This window comes from Leptonotus elevatus, chromosome 13 (assembly GCF_054856555.1).
Source record: "Leptonotus elevatus isolate MCC_2025b chromosome 13, RoL_Lele_1.0, whole genome shotgun sequence".
In the NCBI taxonomy this organism is placed as follows: domain Eukaryota; kingdom Metazoa; phylum Chordata; class Actinopteri; order Syngnathiformes; family Syngnathidae; genus Leptonotus; species Leptonotus elevatus.
This window is the reverse complement of record NC_141251.1, coordinates 10,010,214-10,027,485: the sequence shown is the minus strand read 5'-3', so window position 1 is coordinate 10,027,485 and position 17,272 is coordinate 10,010,214. Positions and strand designations below refer to the sequence as shown.

Sequence of the window (17,272 nt, the reverse complement as noted above, 5' to 3'; positions counted from 1 at the left end):
GTCCATTCCAGAAAATTATAGCTTCCCACCACATGCCATATTTTTATGGATTAAAACAAGTGATACGGTACAACACATTGTATGAGAAGCCTCAGAATGTGATAAAAGCTCTCACAGTTCACATGTCAGTCTTTATGCTAAATCACCCAATGTGCGGGGGTGAGTGCCCAACTGTCACTTTTTGCGATGGTGGGATCCTCGTAGTGGGATTCAGAAGCATCGCACAGTGTGTAGCGGCCCTAAGAGGCTCGTTAAAATTCATTTGAACAAATCTAAAGAGATCACCATAGACAATAAAGAGATCAACTCCTGGGGATAGTCATCCTTGTGGAGGATAATGCACGAAATTATGGAGGAGGACCTTGAAAGCTCCGGTAACACCTATTCTCCCACGTCTTTCTACATGACAGTGTACTACACGTTGCGACACAATTAGCTTGGTTTAAAATGTTCAATATATTAGTCATTCCTGACTGTTGCTTTGCGCACATGTCCAAAAGCATGCTTGTCTTTGACAATTTCCCATGAAACATCTCATACGCCCGAAAGATACCATTTTAGCACCTCGTAACCAGAGATGGGATCACGTTACATACGTGCCTGCCTTAGGTAAATCTAAATTATTAACCTTCAAGTCTCGAGCAAGTCCCAAGTCACTTTATTTAACTATTTTTCCTGCCAAACTTCATCCAAAAAGACAACCCCTACAGTGCCAGCCAATTTCGAGCATTTTCACTCATCTCTTAAGGCAAACAGAATATGTTCACTATGGTAATGGACAGGATGACAGACGAGGTTAGACGGGAATCTCCATGGACTGTGATGTTTGCAGATGACATTGTGATCTGTAGTGAGAGCAGGGAACGGGTGGAGGAGAAGCTAGAGGCGTGGAGGTTTGCCCTGGAAAGGAGAGGAATGGAGGTGTAGCAAGACGGAGTGTCTGTGTGTGTGAATGGGAGGGACCCAAGTAGAAGAGTGAGGTTACAGGGAGAAGAGACCAAGAAGGTGGAGGAGTTTAAGTATTTAGGGTCAACAGTCCAGAGCAATGGAGAGTGTGGAAAAGAAGTGGAGGAAGACAGGAGGCAGAGCTGGGGGTAGCAGAGATGAAGATGCTGAGTTTCTCTTTGGGAGTGACCAGGATGGATAGATCAGGAATGAGTACATCAGAGGGACAGCACATGTTAGAAGCTTTGGAAAAAAAAGTCAGAGAGGCCAGACTGAGATGGTTTGGACATGTCCAGAGGAGAGATAGTGAGTATATTGGCAGAGGAATGCTGAGTTTCCAAATGCCAGGCAGGAGGTCTACAGGAAGACCAAAGAGGAGGTTTATGGATGTAGTTAAAGAGGACATGAAGGTAGTTGGTGTGAGAGCAGAGGTTGCAGAGGACAGGGTTAGATTTCGTGTGAATCAGCAATGCAATCAGTTGGGATTTGTGCAAATTATGTGTCATCAGACTACAGGAAATTACAACAGCCACAACAAAACTGTGTGGGTTGAAAGCCTTGTACTTGCAAGACTGTGGCAAACTCGCTACATTTCAAAATATGACAATGACACACAAGCTATTCAGTGAATTGGCCAACAGTGAATTTGTGTGTCCAAAATGTTTATGATGCAATCATATCTCAATGTAAAAATCAGTGATGAACATGTTCATGTTGTGCAACAGACAATGGCTTTGCAACTGATCTGACTAGTTTGAGCTCTCCCACTCACACCTCTGCCATGTGTTACTCAACCGACACATCATACTTCTTTTTTGATGCACCGAGCTATTCTAATGGGATCTCCAGCGACGCCTCTGCAGGAAGAAGTCAATCAAGAACGCAACCCTTTGAACACAAAAATACAAAAGGCGTGGCTGAGGAAGAATTTTCCATTATTTTATCAGCATTAGGCTAGATGAAATATTCTTAAAACCGCTGTTTGACATGGTTGGCTGCATGTCATCAGTGTGCATATGCAGAGTTTAGTCAGCCCACCTTGGCCAAGATTTGCAAGTTAGTGAGTGAACAGAGTTGTACTGACAAATTCCCCCACCACTTATTTCAACTAAGTCAGTTGCATACAGCACACCATACCGGAAGAGTCCGCCTATTTAACTCGCGAGAGAAGATATCAACCAAAGAAAAGCTTGAGAAAATGAAAAGAGGTGAGCAAATTTCAGCCGTTGGACCTGAAAGTTTTAAAGGCAAGCGTCATGTGTATTTCATAATTTACAGAGTGTCTGTTAAGCATGACACTATTAGCGTCCCAGTGATACCCCAATTACACGTGTAACCCACCGGAAATACTTAAGCCGTTGTCAACAGACATGACACTTGCAGCAAAGAACCACACTTCTGGAGCGAGGAGGAAACCCGGCTACTTTATTTAGCGTGGTGAGCGACATAAATATGTCTTTTATTGAACGTATAGTAAGTTAAAAGCGAAAATGACGTTATTTACGTAATTATGTTATCCGCGCGTCACGGTCCGAACGGCTTATTCCAATCGAGCATGTAAACGGGAGTAACACTTTCCGGCACGCATGTAAACGTGTTAGCTTGATTGTTTCAGAAACCGGAATTCTGACCTTAACCCGAACATTGACTGCATGTAAACGTAGTCTGTATCTCTGCAACCCAAGGTCTCTGGTGCAGAAAGATCTTGCATTGGCGAGATTACAACAATGTTCAGACAAAGCCTTGTGCATCATAAAATTGGCAATTTCCAGCCTTGTACAATCAGGTGAAGGAGGACATTATGAGGGAGATACTTTGCCACTTTAAATATGTGGTGTGTGTTGTGTTAGTATTTGTTTAAGCGTTTTTTTTTCCCTCAACAGAGCACATGTCATGTTTATTTATATTTTTTATCCAAATATTCTATTTGTTGTTCTACATTTCAATGCCGATGTTCAATATTCTTGAGAATTAAAAATTTATAATAAAAAAATAGACATCAATAATACTATCATTAATAATCAGTTTCTGGGAATAGATATTCTTAAATGTTTTATTGTTACAGCCCAGTTTATCATGTGTTAATATGTGCTTGTTTACATGCTTACTTTATCTTAATCTAACATTTTCTTCAGTAGCAAAATGTGTTTCGTTGGATTATGTGACTTTTTTGTGAAGTCACAATTGCTTTGTACAAAAATCTCTCCAAAACACTGCAACATAAAAAAAAGTAGCACAATCTTAAAGCATTGTGCTGTACTTACAAAAATAGCCTGTGAAATGTTAAGTAGCTTAGTGAGGACTAAACGTAGATAAAAATAGAGAAACTTGAGAGCGAAAGATCCTCATCTTAAATGTGCATTCATAAATAAGCAAGAGCAGATACAGGATTGTGTGGTCTTGGGTGTCGTCTTCCATGCAAAAAGCATTGACAACACATTTAAGAAGCAAACCTTGCTTCAGGGATATTCTAGTAGCAAACTAGTAGTAATACTTTATGACAACAATGACACAACCTTGCAGCAAGTTTCAAACCGGTCAAACGGTTGATTTCACATAAAAAAATTAGTGTTACTACAGTACCACTGACAGTTTGTCATGCATACCATCTGACTGCTGACATGTTTTTGACTTTAATTTGGGTTCATGTTTAATGAGTTATGGACTGCAAACGAGTTAAGGATCATAAATTATTATTATTATTATTAATTTATATGATAAGCTCAAGTTTCCTTCGACAAGCTGCCTGGTAATAATTATGACTAGAAAAACATAATTGAATGTCCACCTTAAAAATGTGTTTGAGGATCAGCGCTCACTTTGCCTAAACCTAAGGCCCTCTTGAAAGACACAAGCAATTAACTTGGACTTAGCGATATGGGGAAAAAAATTCACATCTAGAATGCATGGATGGATATTCATGCCAGATACAGTATATTTTTAAAATGCCAGCTATTTTGCTGTTTAAAGTCGAATATGCTGCGCTTTAACGCTGTTCCAGACAGACTTTTTGATTGGCTCATATTGCCACATTTACATCTAAAAAAAAAAATACAGGCATACTTTGAAGTTTGTTTGCATTATTTAACACACCCATTATATAGCATACCCATTGAACATAAAAGCCTGCTCTGCTTCGTGATTCCCATCTCAAGACGGATTTACTTCACACGCAAAAAGCCACACAAAAAAAGAATAAAAGTGAAAACTAGTACAGGAGGAACAACATCTAATCTTAAGTAATTGTATAAAATAAATCGAGCCTCACATACTACCACAATCATACATACATAATGCCAAGACAAATCCACCCAGCACTGGTATGTGTATGCAAGGTGTGGCTTTTACAGACGTAATGAACCCCTTGCATATACAATGGGAAAAATAAATTCAAACAAGCCTAGGTTATTTTATTGGTGGGAGGAAAAAAACGACTTTAGAATCGCTCTTTTCCAGTGACCTAGAAGTTTTCCTGGAAATTCAACAATATTGTCAATGCCTAATAAAAAAAATTATATCTCGGCTCCTGAAGCAGATAGAAACATAATTCCAAAAACATTTCAGAGCTTACGCCTGTGGCGTTCACACAAACCCAATTGTATTATTATAAACTGTCAATACATAAAAATAAAAATAAATCACAAACAACTGTGTCATATCTGCGGATATATTTACCTTCAACACTCGGATCAAGCAGTCATTTTTTATTGTCCATTCCGTTACAAAGTCGTTGAAATTTTCAACATCCTCATTGTTCACAAACAAACATATTTCTTAACAATATGCCACTATCGACTGGTCAATCACCGTCATATAATTCATAACTCCCACAAACATGAGTCAGCCATAAATGGTTGAATAAAGATAAGATACACCTTTATTTATATCCACAGTGGAGAAATTCACAACGTTACCAGCAGCAAAACACACAAAATTCCAGGACATGCAACGAGGCCCACGTCACCCTCACGTGTATATTCTGATGTATGTCCGAGAATTCGTCAAAGCAAAACTAAAAGACGTGCCCGCTTTCCCGGGTTTAAAGGTAGAAGAGCGCAAGAGCGCTCCCGCCTCTAATGGTAGGAACGCGGTAATGCACTCCCGGCTATAATGGGTTAAAGTGTAACTCACCCCCAGACCCCAACCAAACTCTCTCTCACTAATTGAAAACGGCGCTCAAAGGGGGAGTTGCCTGGAGGCCTTTGGGCTTGCAAGGCGGGAGAGGGTTAGGTGTTCTGGCTTTGATTGACAGCAGCAGTAAAAACCACAATCTAAACAATTTCTATACTACGAACCAAATGCTATGCTAATAAATCACAGACCTGAAAATCTATATAAAGATGTTCACAAACGCTACTATTCCAACTCGCTAAGGAGGCGTGTAAGGAGGCGAGTACGAGACTGAGCCGCTAAGTGACGTGGGTAGTCCATGCTCGTCTAATGAGAGCCAAATTGTGTTCATCTCAGTGTTAAACCTGAAGATGGCACCACACAGATATTTTTTGCCCTAAATTTAAGCTTTCAACAAACATGCACTAAAATGTCAAAAATAATGACCAGGGCAAGTAGACAGCATTAGTAGTTACAAACAAACAAACAAAATGATTTGGTGTTGAGTTACACTTTAAGCCTGGGGGGATGTGAGGCTGAATTAAAATTATCATCAAATGTTTGATGCTCAAAATTGGTCCGTTTTTTTTTTTTTTAGCTTGACTTGTGGCTTTGTATACTCGTGACAGGATATCAAAATAATTCATCAAATGAGAAAAACATTCTGCAGGCCAGCAATTTAAAGTGATCATCCCTAACACAAGTTTAGCTTCTCAGACTTCTCAGGGCCCTGAAACGAGATACAAAAAGACAGACAAGTACTGCATGTGTAACTATGTCATCATTTGTGTTTTGAGTACGGATGGTACAACAGAGGACATTTTAAGTCAAGTACGGTGGTAGAGGCTTAGTGTTTCATCGTTATTCTAGCTTTCAATCTTCTCTATCACAATTGAATGCCACTTTTTGGTCTTTTTTTTATATATTTTTTCTGTCGCCTATTCTTATCTCACATCACTCTCATGCACACAGCATCCTGTTTGCTCCGGAACAAGAACATAGCCTCTGTGTGACGACGCTATTTCACAGACATCACTTCTTCTTTTTTTTTTTAATGCGTCAAACACTTATTTACAAATATGGAGAGGGATAATATAAAGAAAGAGAACGAAGAGTTTCTCGTCCATTGGCGTACCATTAAATGGTACTTAACAAAAGTCAAACAAAAACTTAGTCTCCAGAAGCTATGTGAACAGCATTTGGCTAGCATATATTTGAAATGACATTTCAAGTGTTACTCTATGTAGCAATACAGTTTGATAAGTAATTTCGGGAGTTTGACAAATAGTGGACAACTGGACATACTGATAAGTCTTTATTGGGAATAGTGATAGTAATGGACTGCATTACTTGGATGCGACAAGCACCAAAAATGCTGCTGAATCAATTCCAACAAGTTTAGTTCTAGAAGTCCACGCAAGAAACCCATAACACCTGATAATCAAAGTTAAGCCAAATTTATTCTACGGTAATCTCAATTGGAAATTGCTGTTCATCTTTGTTCCTTGTGTAGTGCCGCACAACATTTTTAAGCCATTTCTTGGTTAGTAGCAGACGACGAGTCGCAAACATAAGCATGCTTGCCACTGCTACCTGTGTCGAATGTAAGCGTTGTTGGCCAATCCGTAAATCGAAGACTGTTAAATATGATGCACTCATTAGCCTTGAGCAAACTTTTATGTTTATTTAAATGCTTTCTCAGATTGGATTTGGTACCAGAAAAATCTGATTATTTGGGGCATGGGGTCACAGCGTGACATTTGGGAATTGGAGGATGCATGCCCAAGCTGCTTTATGTTCTCTTAGGAAAGATGGCACTGTGTGCTATCAATATCATATAAGCAGAACTGTGTCTCTACTACATCCAGATTCTAGATTCAGCAATTATGTAACAATACAGCCATCAATTCATTTTCTACACCACCTATAGTTTGCGGATGTGCTGGAGCCTATCTCAGCTCACTTCAGGCGAGAGCTGGCGTACATCCTGAACTGGTCGCTAGCCAATCGCAGGACACATTCTGTATAGCAAATGACTCAGGTCAGGTCAAAAAAACAAAGGAATTATCTATATATAGTGTCTAAACTTGTAATAAACTTAACTGTATACACTGTATATGCAATGAAAACTAGGCTCCTAGAATGGTGATATGTAATGAAGATGTGTCAAATTAAGACCCAACAAATTAATAATTTTCCACATACTTTACAAGCCAGAAGCACCGAACAGATGCCAGACCTTGTAAAAACCTTGTCCTGTTTTATGTCTGGCAGTTTTATGTGAATTGGACAGCTTAAAATAGCCTAAGTACATTACATCTTCGGCTGCCACACTGCATCCGTGGTACAGGAAAGATGGTTGTTTCTATCATACAACCTTATTAAAAAGAGCTTGGGCAGGAGATTTACATAGCAGTTTTACAAGGTTTCCGTCCGTACTGCAGAAACAACACATAATACAAGCTAACTAGTGAGCGTCGTCAATTGAGCACGAACGATATGGATACGATATATTTTTTTTTTGCCGATGATGATTCCAATATTTGGCAAACAAAAATGACAGATTTCTGAATAATTAGCTGATTCATTTAAAATGCATATAATAGCTTATTTTTGGTCCTCTAAAAAATTATTAAAGTCCTAATCAAAATATGTGGTTGTACAACTACTTTTCAAGGAATCCAGCGAAATGTAAAGAATAAAACTACTGCAACGATGATTTAAGTATCATTTAGGAAAACCTACCATTCAACCAGAGTTTTAGGAACACAAGTTTGTCATCTTGTCCTAAAGGCACCGTTTCATCTAACTGTGGTGTCTTTGTCTCAGTCTGAACACTGGAGGGCACCACATAAAAAGATGACTTTGGAGAAATGACGAAGAATAAAAAAGACACAAAGAAGAAATACGGCTTCATGTGACGGATACTGCAGCTCTGTATACTGAGCTATAAATAAATTGTATAAAAAAAATAAAAAAGAAACACAAGATTGACTCTTGAGAATACTACACCAACCAAACCCAAAGGGCCGGAACAGATTGCTCAGACAGCCCACTGTGAAACTCTATATTCGATGACGCAACTAGATAACTGCTAATGGTAATGTGAATGTGTGTACTATGGTGCACTTTCTATCTTGACAGTGATTAGCAAGCTAGTATTTTGTTATCCTCCCGTGCCGTTCACAGTGCGAACACAAAAGCACAACCACTTCAACTGCCATGATACGCCAGCAAGCAGTAGCAGCCCAGATAACTGCCGTGCCTATGTGTCGCGTGTCGGCACGGGTTATTTTCCCATGAAATGCAATGCATGATTGTTGTACACTGAAAATAAGTCATCACTTGGTCATTTGTCAACGGTATTATTAGTATTAGTATTAGTATTAGTATTAGTATTAGTATTAGTATTAGTATTAGTATTTTCTCAATGCCGAAGCATGTTCTATCAACAGTCATAGAACACGCATCCTTGATATTTTGGTTTTTGGTGTGCAGTCCACGGCGATAAAAAACAAAAACAATGGGCAAACATCAGACCGATGTTAGAAGGGCTAAATGAACCGATTTAATCGGCAGGCCTATTACTCGGTTGGGCCCTAATCATTAAAACAATTGCTTTTTGAGTGGACAGTTTTTGTCATTTCTTTGTCAAACAAACATATTTTCTTTCATATTACCAGGTGATGAAAATGTGTTGCAGGGTAGCAGGATAGGCATAGTCAATGTTATTCCCTGAGGCATGAACTGGCGAGTTTCAAGAAGTGCCTGAGTTGAACTGACACTTGTGTGAAGGAGCGCTGACAGGCAAATGGCAAAACTGGCAAATGGCCAGCGTGCGCTTCAATGTGTAGCGCTTCAAAAGCCTCTCAACACATTGACACATGCAAAACGTAGCAATCTAAAAATAAAACATGTATTTAACATTGTCAGTGTGTTCCTAAAGAATGTCTCTCCGTAGCAACACGTCAGGCTTCTATTCATACCGTTAGTTCAAATCATTTTCCTGACAAAACTATGAATAGCTTTTTTGTAGGATGTCTTAGGCAGAGCTATTGTATACTCAAAGATGAAAACTAGAAATAGCCTTTTGAAGAGATTGAGAGATGGCGAGAAAATGGAGGGTTTGCATTGTTTTGAGATATTCACAGTGGAAACTTTATTGTTGCTGGGGGAAGACCAAGTGATAACCCTCCACAAAGGGTAGCGTTGATAAGGCAGTGAAAGGAACCACACACATACAGACAGGCATGCATTGCACACACACTACACGTGCTGAAGAACTGGAGAAGTCTGTTAAAAAGTTGGGATGGCTCATCCTAACCTAGATTCATTTAAAGTTGTATTCATGTGCTTCATGCATGACTTGAATGTTCACAGCTCTTGTAGTGTTGTTGGATGTAGGCAGAAAAAGAAACGTTTTCACATTCATTCTACTGCACATTAGATCTTCCTTTTGTGAAAATGTAAAGACAAAATGCCTATTGTTTACATGAATCATAAATAACTGTCAATCTACAGAGAGCTGATTGAATATGTGAGCGATCAATTCCACACAATCTACAAAATCCTGAACAATTAATCAACAAGCCAAAAATTGTACCAATTATCAATAACATCAACGGTTATCAGACAAGGAAAAACAAAATACATGTCCCAAATATCACAAAATATTAAGATCTCACATTTGCACAGAAAATATATTATTATTGGTCTGCCAAGAGACTATACTGGATCCACACGTAAATGTGTAAAAATTATGTAATACAGACAAGGAAACGTGTGTATGTGTGTGTGCATTTGGTGGGATACAAATGCCAAGTAACCAATAATAACAAGAGAATATAATGAGACATATGTATGGCCACGCCATTTATGTCTCCAAATAATATAGAACGTTAGTTCATCAAGCACAATCAATCAGTGCAAATTGTCTAGTTTAACAGTGGACATCAAAAAGAGTAAAGTAATGATAAAATTTGAGTGTTCCATGACGGCTTTGTAAAACAGGATATGCACATATTGACGATATGGTTGAATTCCAAAGACCCAATTCTCGGATGTCCCTGAAAGATTATCTTGAGAGACTATCCTGAGGTGTGAGCTTACTGTGTGATAGGAGTTATTTTGTTCCCCAATCTGCTCAATTGTGAAAATAATTTTAGATCTCGAATCCTTAGGTCAACACAGAGTTCAGATGAGCTGCATATTGTGACTGTGACAACAAAATGAAACAAATATCAATAGATATTACCAACTGATGATAATACAAGATGAAAATGATGTTTTACATTGGGGGGGGTTTCTCCTTAAGCCAAGTGGACTTTCCTCTGTGGTTGATTCAAATACATAAGATGCAATTCTGTAAATTGTTTTATGGTTAGCTTGACAGCAAACTTCAACTGGGAGAATCATATAATCTTGACACCTCCGTTTTGACAAATTGCTCACTATAAGCAAAAAAAAAAAACTGCCAAATGACGGCTCGCATCTTAAAAATCGATTTGAGTCAGTTGGTTAGTGGGTTTCTGTACCAAAAAACAACTGCAGTACATCACCGCCGACTCGCATAAAATAACTTTGATCCGTCGGGTTACTTTAACCACACTTCCGTAATCGCTACTATTTTAGGACTCATAGACAGAGGGGAGCATTCCGTCAGTCCGTCAGTCCGTCAGTCCGTCAGTCCGTCATTCGTCAGTAAAACGAGCACCCGTCAAGGACGGACTGACGGACACTCCAGACGGAATGTCCACCTCTGCTATCCAGTAATCAAATTATAAATAAGCAAACGCATCGTTGCACGGTCACTGTATTCAGTAGTTGAATAACCAAACAAAATACAAACGATTCACATTAGCATGAAACACCTAATAGCATATTAGCCTGAAAGAATTGATCTACTCCTTTTTTTTTTTTCTTACTACAAATATCAAACAACCAGCCTGTCCACTCTGACAAATGCACACAACGTGATTATGGCGTCAAACTCAAAAATAGAAGTGCGGTGCTCAGTAGCAATTTGAACTTGTGCTTTGGTCAAGTCCATCTTGCTGAAAGAACAAGATCGTGTGTTCTGGCGTGTATTACACTGCAGCATTTCAAATGTGTTTCATGGGACCTCGTAGAGCAACATAACTTGGATAGATATGTCATCAGCTTACAAATCATTGCACAGCACGGCAGACCAAAAGCTAAAGGTACTTTGTCACAATTACAATGTACTGTAAAATCTGTTATTTTCATTCAACCCATCGCAGAGCACAATGAGGCGCAGTGGGACTGCATCCAGAGCTTATGTCACCTTGGTCATCGAAGACAAAACAATAACAACAACAAATTGTCGTGAATAAAAACAAACATGCCACTCTCTACTACTACTACTAAGTGCATGCATATATTTATGAAATGTTATATTAGTGGCCATATATTAGTGGCCATAAGGCTTGCGAATGGAGCAGGTAATACAGTGTGTCAAATCTATGACCTATATACATCAAATTTCCTTCAATAATATTCTTTAAATTCTGTACTGTATACCTAATCACTTATGGTAACTTCTCAGTGTCTTTTGGAGCTCAACGACAACTCTCGTGAATGTCTGTCACCCCTGGCTGAATGCCGGTACGCCATGGAAAACACTAAAACAGCATCATCGTCATCTAAACTTTGTTTCATAAACTTTTCCATACGGTAAGACACTGGAACAGCCACAGAATTAAAAACAAAATTCTAGCAGTCATATTTAGTCGCAGTCTTAGTTGTTGCACTTCTTCTCAACGTTGCCTCACTATTCAATCACTGTTGCATTCCCAGGTATACCGATTTCCTGGTTACACAGTCAAATCTAGTGAACTCACTTCAATCTGGTGCCACCTTTTGAATTTCAAAGCATATCAACCAGATTTTATGATGCTTACTGTTAAAATTACAGTTTTATCAGCTTCCACTTATCATTTAAAATAACGTGGGCAATTTCAGGGAAGGCAAATGTGTGTTAGTCCTTTTAAAGTAAGTGGCAGCACTCGGCCAAAGATCATTTGCAAAGGTGCTACATTATGTAACAATTATGTGTATTAGCACGTGAGTGCACTCCAGTCGTGTTTTTTTTTTTCTATAGGTCCCAACAAGAAATTGATGTCATCTTTCAAGGTCACTGTCACATCAAAGCATTCCTTTATCGGGCGCAAGCGTGCTTTATTTGAATCTGTTTTTGTTTTTTAATCTGATTACCACAAAATGAGGCAAAAAGTACCATAGAATGAGACAAGTAGCTATCCAAGGGTACAGTAGGTAGCTTTCTTACCGTATTATTCAGACTCCAAGTTACTTTTCTTCATAGTTCGGCTGGTCCTGCGACTTATAGACTTATATATGTTATTAAAATCAGAGCACGGACTGGCATCCAAAATGTCCATTCCCTAATGGTGCTGACTTTCTTTTGGAGGTTTTACCACCAGTGGCCAGAAGGTGGTGGCAACGCACCTAAAGTATTTGCCAACCACCAAAATAAAGTACAAGAAGAAATGGAAATAAGACATTTTAAAAAGGGGTAATAATAAAAAAAAAATCATATATTATCCATCCATCCATTATCTGAACTGCTCGTCACGTTTATAATTATTTTAATATTAGTAGTAGTAGTAGTAGTATCAAAACATTAGTGTGGCCTCTTGTTTATTCTTACCCAAATCCTGCTGTTTACAAATGATAACCACAAAACAATCTTCCCCACATCTGTGGGTTTTACTTGTCACACCACAACCGTCGGCATCCAAGATGAAAAGCACAAACTAATCTTAAGGGACATATTAAAAGAAAATAACATTCTGTCAGCTCTTTTAACACAGACATCCTGAAAAATTGCTCGGACATCACATCAGCAACCATAGCTTCAGTATTTATCCACCCGAGCCTTTTACACAGAACTCGGCAAAGCAGTGAATTGCCACTGTGTGCGCTTTCCCACAACAATACATCATTGTGCAAGCACACAATTACTGTAAATGTATGACAACATCTTTGCCAGCATCTGGGGAGACTGGTGAACTAACTGCAAGACAGCAACTAGGTTAAACGTTACACCCCACCCAGGCATTACAGTACTCTTACACAGACAGGTGGCATCCCACATAAAGCGCTGATCCGACCTCTGAAGACAAAAAACTACCAAGTTGACTTGGTCACCCCCATAATATCCCTGTGCCTTTTCTACAGAGACGCAAAACTTAAACTCGGCTTTCAGGTGATTAAAAATGTTCAACCTTATAATTCAGTTCAGGAAAACTGCTTAAAAAAAAAAAGTAACTGACTATGAATTCATGGAAGGAGGTTCAGTTGACAGAGTGGGGTGTCTAAATCGGAATAAAAGTTCCAGTTCCTCTCTTTCACTCTCACACTGGAGACATTTTCATAAAGTTTACAATAAATCTGTAATTAGTCTTAAAATACAGAATACTGTGTGCAAATCCGGCATGAAAAGAACACACATACTCACTATTCAGTCAACATTGAACATTTGTCCATGAGGGTATATTGACAAGTATGATATATGTAATGTAATAATATTAAGACAAAACTAATTCAAATGGCCGCTTAGCTTCCATATTGTGTCCTACGGTCTCAAATGACACTTCTTATGAGAAGACCTAAATTTGGAATCCAAGTCCACAAAGTCTTCATTCGACTGTTACTGAAGGGGGGTACCAACACACTGGGAGCTATAAATAGAATCCGAAGTGCGCACTCACTCCCTCAAAGAACACAAACTCTCATGGACATTTTGGCTGAGTCTTTTCAAAGTCTGGGGGAGAAAAAAAATCCATGAGACATTCAGCACTCAGTTGAGAGGCGGGATATTTATAGGCCTGTGAAGGAAAACTCCAACTTCCATTGTGTAACAAAAGGGAAACGCACTGCTAATACCACTGAAAGTGACACTAAGGGTTTGGAGTATTGAGCAACTCCACTGTTCAATCAAACACTTCTAACCCGCCAGGCTGATGTGCACCATTCATTAATATCTGTGAGCCAGATTACCTATTTTTTTACTCAAGGATGGTGAAGCCGTGGCCCACCCTCCTCTGCCTCTAATTGGCTGGTAGCCCTGCCGGCTGATTCGATTGGCTAACTTTAGGCACATTCAGTAGAGTCAAGTAGTGACCTCAGCTTTGATGGTGGCCAGGAGTTTTAGCTCGACACATACACTTTGTGCTCATACATCGGAGACTTGCTCGCAGTGTGGGTTCAATCCCTGGGGTGGGCGCCACCAGTTACACGTGAACCTACTGGTAATTGATGTTAAAGTAAGTTAAAACACAAGAATGGGGACAAAAAAAATTCACTATTTTTGTTCATTGTATAATAATATAATAATAAATATTTTTTAATACATACATTTTACATTAATTCAGGTTTGTGTTACCGGTAATAAACTACAAACTGCTCTTAATCAAGTCATGATAATTGTATCATTGTGAAACCTCAAGTGTCAAATGAAACACGTAAATCCTGTTACCGCAACATTAGCAAAAAAAATGTATCTGACACATGTATAAGAATGTGTTTGTTGAAAGAAATAATTGGCACCCTTTGATAAGTTTGTTGAAATAAATAATTGGCACCCTTTGATAAGGTTTTGTTTGGGTTGGCTAAAAGACATCAACGTTGGCTTGTGTTGTGAAATCTCCTGCCTCACTGACATCTTAATCGTTTTTATACACACACACACACATCACATGAGAGAGAAAGTGGGCCATGGCATACACACAACAGGAAACATTGAACATAAAGCCAGTGAGCGTGTTTATGAGAACTATGACAGCCTCGCGTGTTTATGCGCGAGACTGTTGCAGTTTGGCTACCGCGGGCGACTTGAAACGCGCGAGTCGTGACAAGCTGAAATGTTAGAAGAGTGATGCGTAAAAAAAAAAACGTGTTTGAAAACGTAAAGCAGAAAGAAGAGAAAAAAAACTAGACGTGCACAACGCTGGGGGTTGCAAAGGGGAAGACGCGAACGGAGGAACTCACATCCTCGAACAGGGATCCAACGTTGGCTGTCACCAGCAGTATTCCTGTGCCTTGCGCCGTTGTCAGCTTTCCAGCCATGATTCTCTCTCGCAGGTGGGTCGAGGACTGGATGGCGAACTTCACAGGTAGGAGATAAACCAGCGAGCGGAGGCGAACGTCTCAGAAAGCTGCTTAAAACACGGGGAATTCGCGACTGAAGCCGGGGCTGAGGTGGCTCGGCTGGAGCATATTTTTCAGCAGTGACCGTCCATCTCCGAGGAGTTGCTTAGCAGTACAAGGTCCGATGGCGACGGTCGTTAGCCTGCTGCTTCTCGCGCTACTTTCCCATCTCCATCGTAAAAGTTTCCGTTTTAATCCACGGCGAGCGCCTGTGGGGTCTGGTTCATTTCAGGGGCGAGCCTTTTCCTTGCGTGGAACAGTGTAAAAGTGTCCCTCGTGAAGCAGGACTCTAACCAGGACCATTGCGTTCAGTCTTCAGACACGATAGGCTGGAGTCCCGCACTGCTGTGACGTCACTGTGCCAATCGGAAACACGGGGCTCTCTTAAAGGGCCAGCGCACTATAAACACAGCTGTTGCTCTTTGCTCCACTGACGTGTTGAGATTGCTGGCATGATAAACATGGTTGGTGCCAGGGGCGATTCTAGGATCACAAGTTTAGGAGTGCAGACACTTTCTTCACCCATCCCATTGTGGGGCATTCGGTCTGCACACATGCAATATTAAGCCTGATGAAACAGATAAATTAAGAACGTCCTTGCTTTAGAAGAGTTGAGGTAGAGTGTAGGCATTTTTCCATATGGCGTCCTTACAATTGCTGGATGGATGGATGGATGGATGGATGGATGGATGGATGGATGGATGGATGGATGGATAGATAGATAGATAGATAGATAGATAGATAGATAGATAGATAGATAGATAGATAGATAGATAGATAGATAGATAGATAGATAGATAGATAGATCATTTGATCAAACACTCTAAACCGGGGGTAACGGTCAAACACCGGAGGTCACCGACGAGGTGCTGCATTTCACCAGTGATGGGGCATTGTGATTTTCAAGGAATGTTGTAGAAATGACCGTTTGAAAATGTAGATACTGGCAGAGCTTTATAGAAATACAATTCTGCGTATTGATATTTACCTGTTTCTTAATTCTAATTAGGAAATTTAGGAGGTAATGTAAATAAAATAAATAAATAAAATATTTTATAATCTGTCTTGTTTAAAAAAAAAAGGCAAATGAAAAAATACATTCTTAAGGTCTCTCAAGGTATGTATATATATATATATATATATATATATATATATATATATATATATATATATATATATATATATATATATATATATATATATATATATATATATATATATTCTGAAGAAGCTGGAGGTCAACCAGCAAACCAAAACGGACTGAGTGCGCCCTTGAAGTACCACTTTCCAATGCCGAGGCAATAAAATGAGTTGATGGTGTCTACCACATTAAGTGTAAAACTTTACCTCTGAATTATATTTGGTATTCATGCTCATGTACAAATGTATGCAAAGCACTTAGAATTGTTTTGCGCGTGAAATGTGCTGTACAAATAAACTTGCATTGCTTTCATCATATCCCATTGAAGCAAACCAACAGTTGAATCATTGAGATTCTGCAAGATGAAACACCAGCTGTGCCCGTCAAGTTTTTGCGTGTGAAACTCAACATGTGGCATCATTTAAAGATCATCAGACCTTTCATGCTGAATTATCAAGAGCTCCCCTGGTGATTCTAAGGAAGCCTGAGACCAAAAATAGCCGCCTTCAGTTAAAGGTAGCTGGAGGTCGGCAGCTTGGAGCAGGGATATGACACACCGGATAAGCGCACAATGAGCTCCTGATGAGGCAAACAGAAACATTGAACTTTCTGTATTGATCGTGTCACAGAAGTCAACATTATGTATTTTGCCTCCCACTCATGCAGTGGAATGTGATGGACAAACATTTTAGGTACATTTTGACTTTGATGATGTGTCTGAATTGCATGTTGGTTCAGATCCAGCTGTGCTAAAGGGATGGCTCATGAATTTCTTAGTGTGTGGACCTAGGAAGTGGAGTAGCTGAGCGATTACTGCCAGAATGTGTGCTCACAGCTGTGTCTGGCATTGGTTTTGTGCACTGAAAATGGTGTGGAATGTGATAGCAG

At 39.4% G+C, this 17,272-nt stretch overlaps 1 protein-coding gene across 4 annotated transcripts in view; it reads right to left on the bottom strand.

Moving 5' to 3' along the window:
- Positions 1-15,572, bottom strand: part of inpp5a (inositol polyphosphate-5-phosphatase A) — a 132,390-nt gene extending 116,818 nt beyond the window's left edge. For all 4 annotated transcript variants that reach the window (XM_086093526.1, XM_086093525.1, XM_086093528.1 and 1 more), the window contains exon 1: positions 15,085-15,572. In XM_086093526.1, the coding sequence (XP_085949652.1) occupies positions 15,085-15,162 (78 nt within the window). In that variant the 5' untranslated portion in view covers positions 15,163-15,572. The remainder of the gene's footprint in view (positions 1-15,084) is intronic.
- Positions 15,573-17,272: the final 1,700 nt, after the last annotated feature.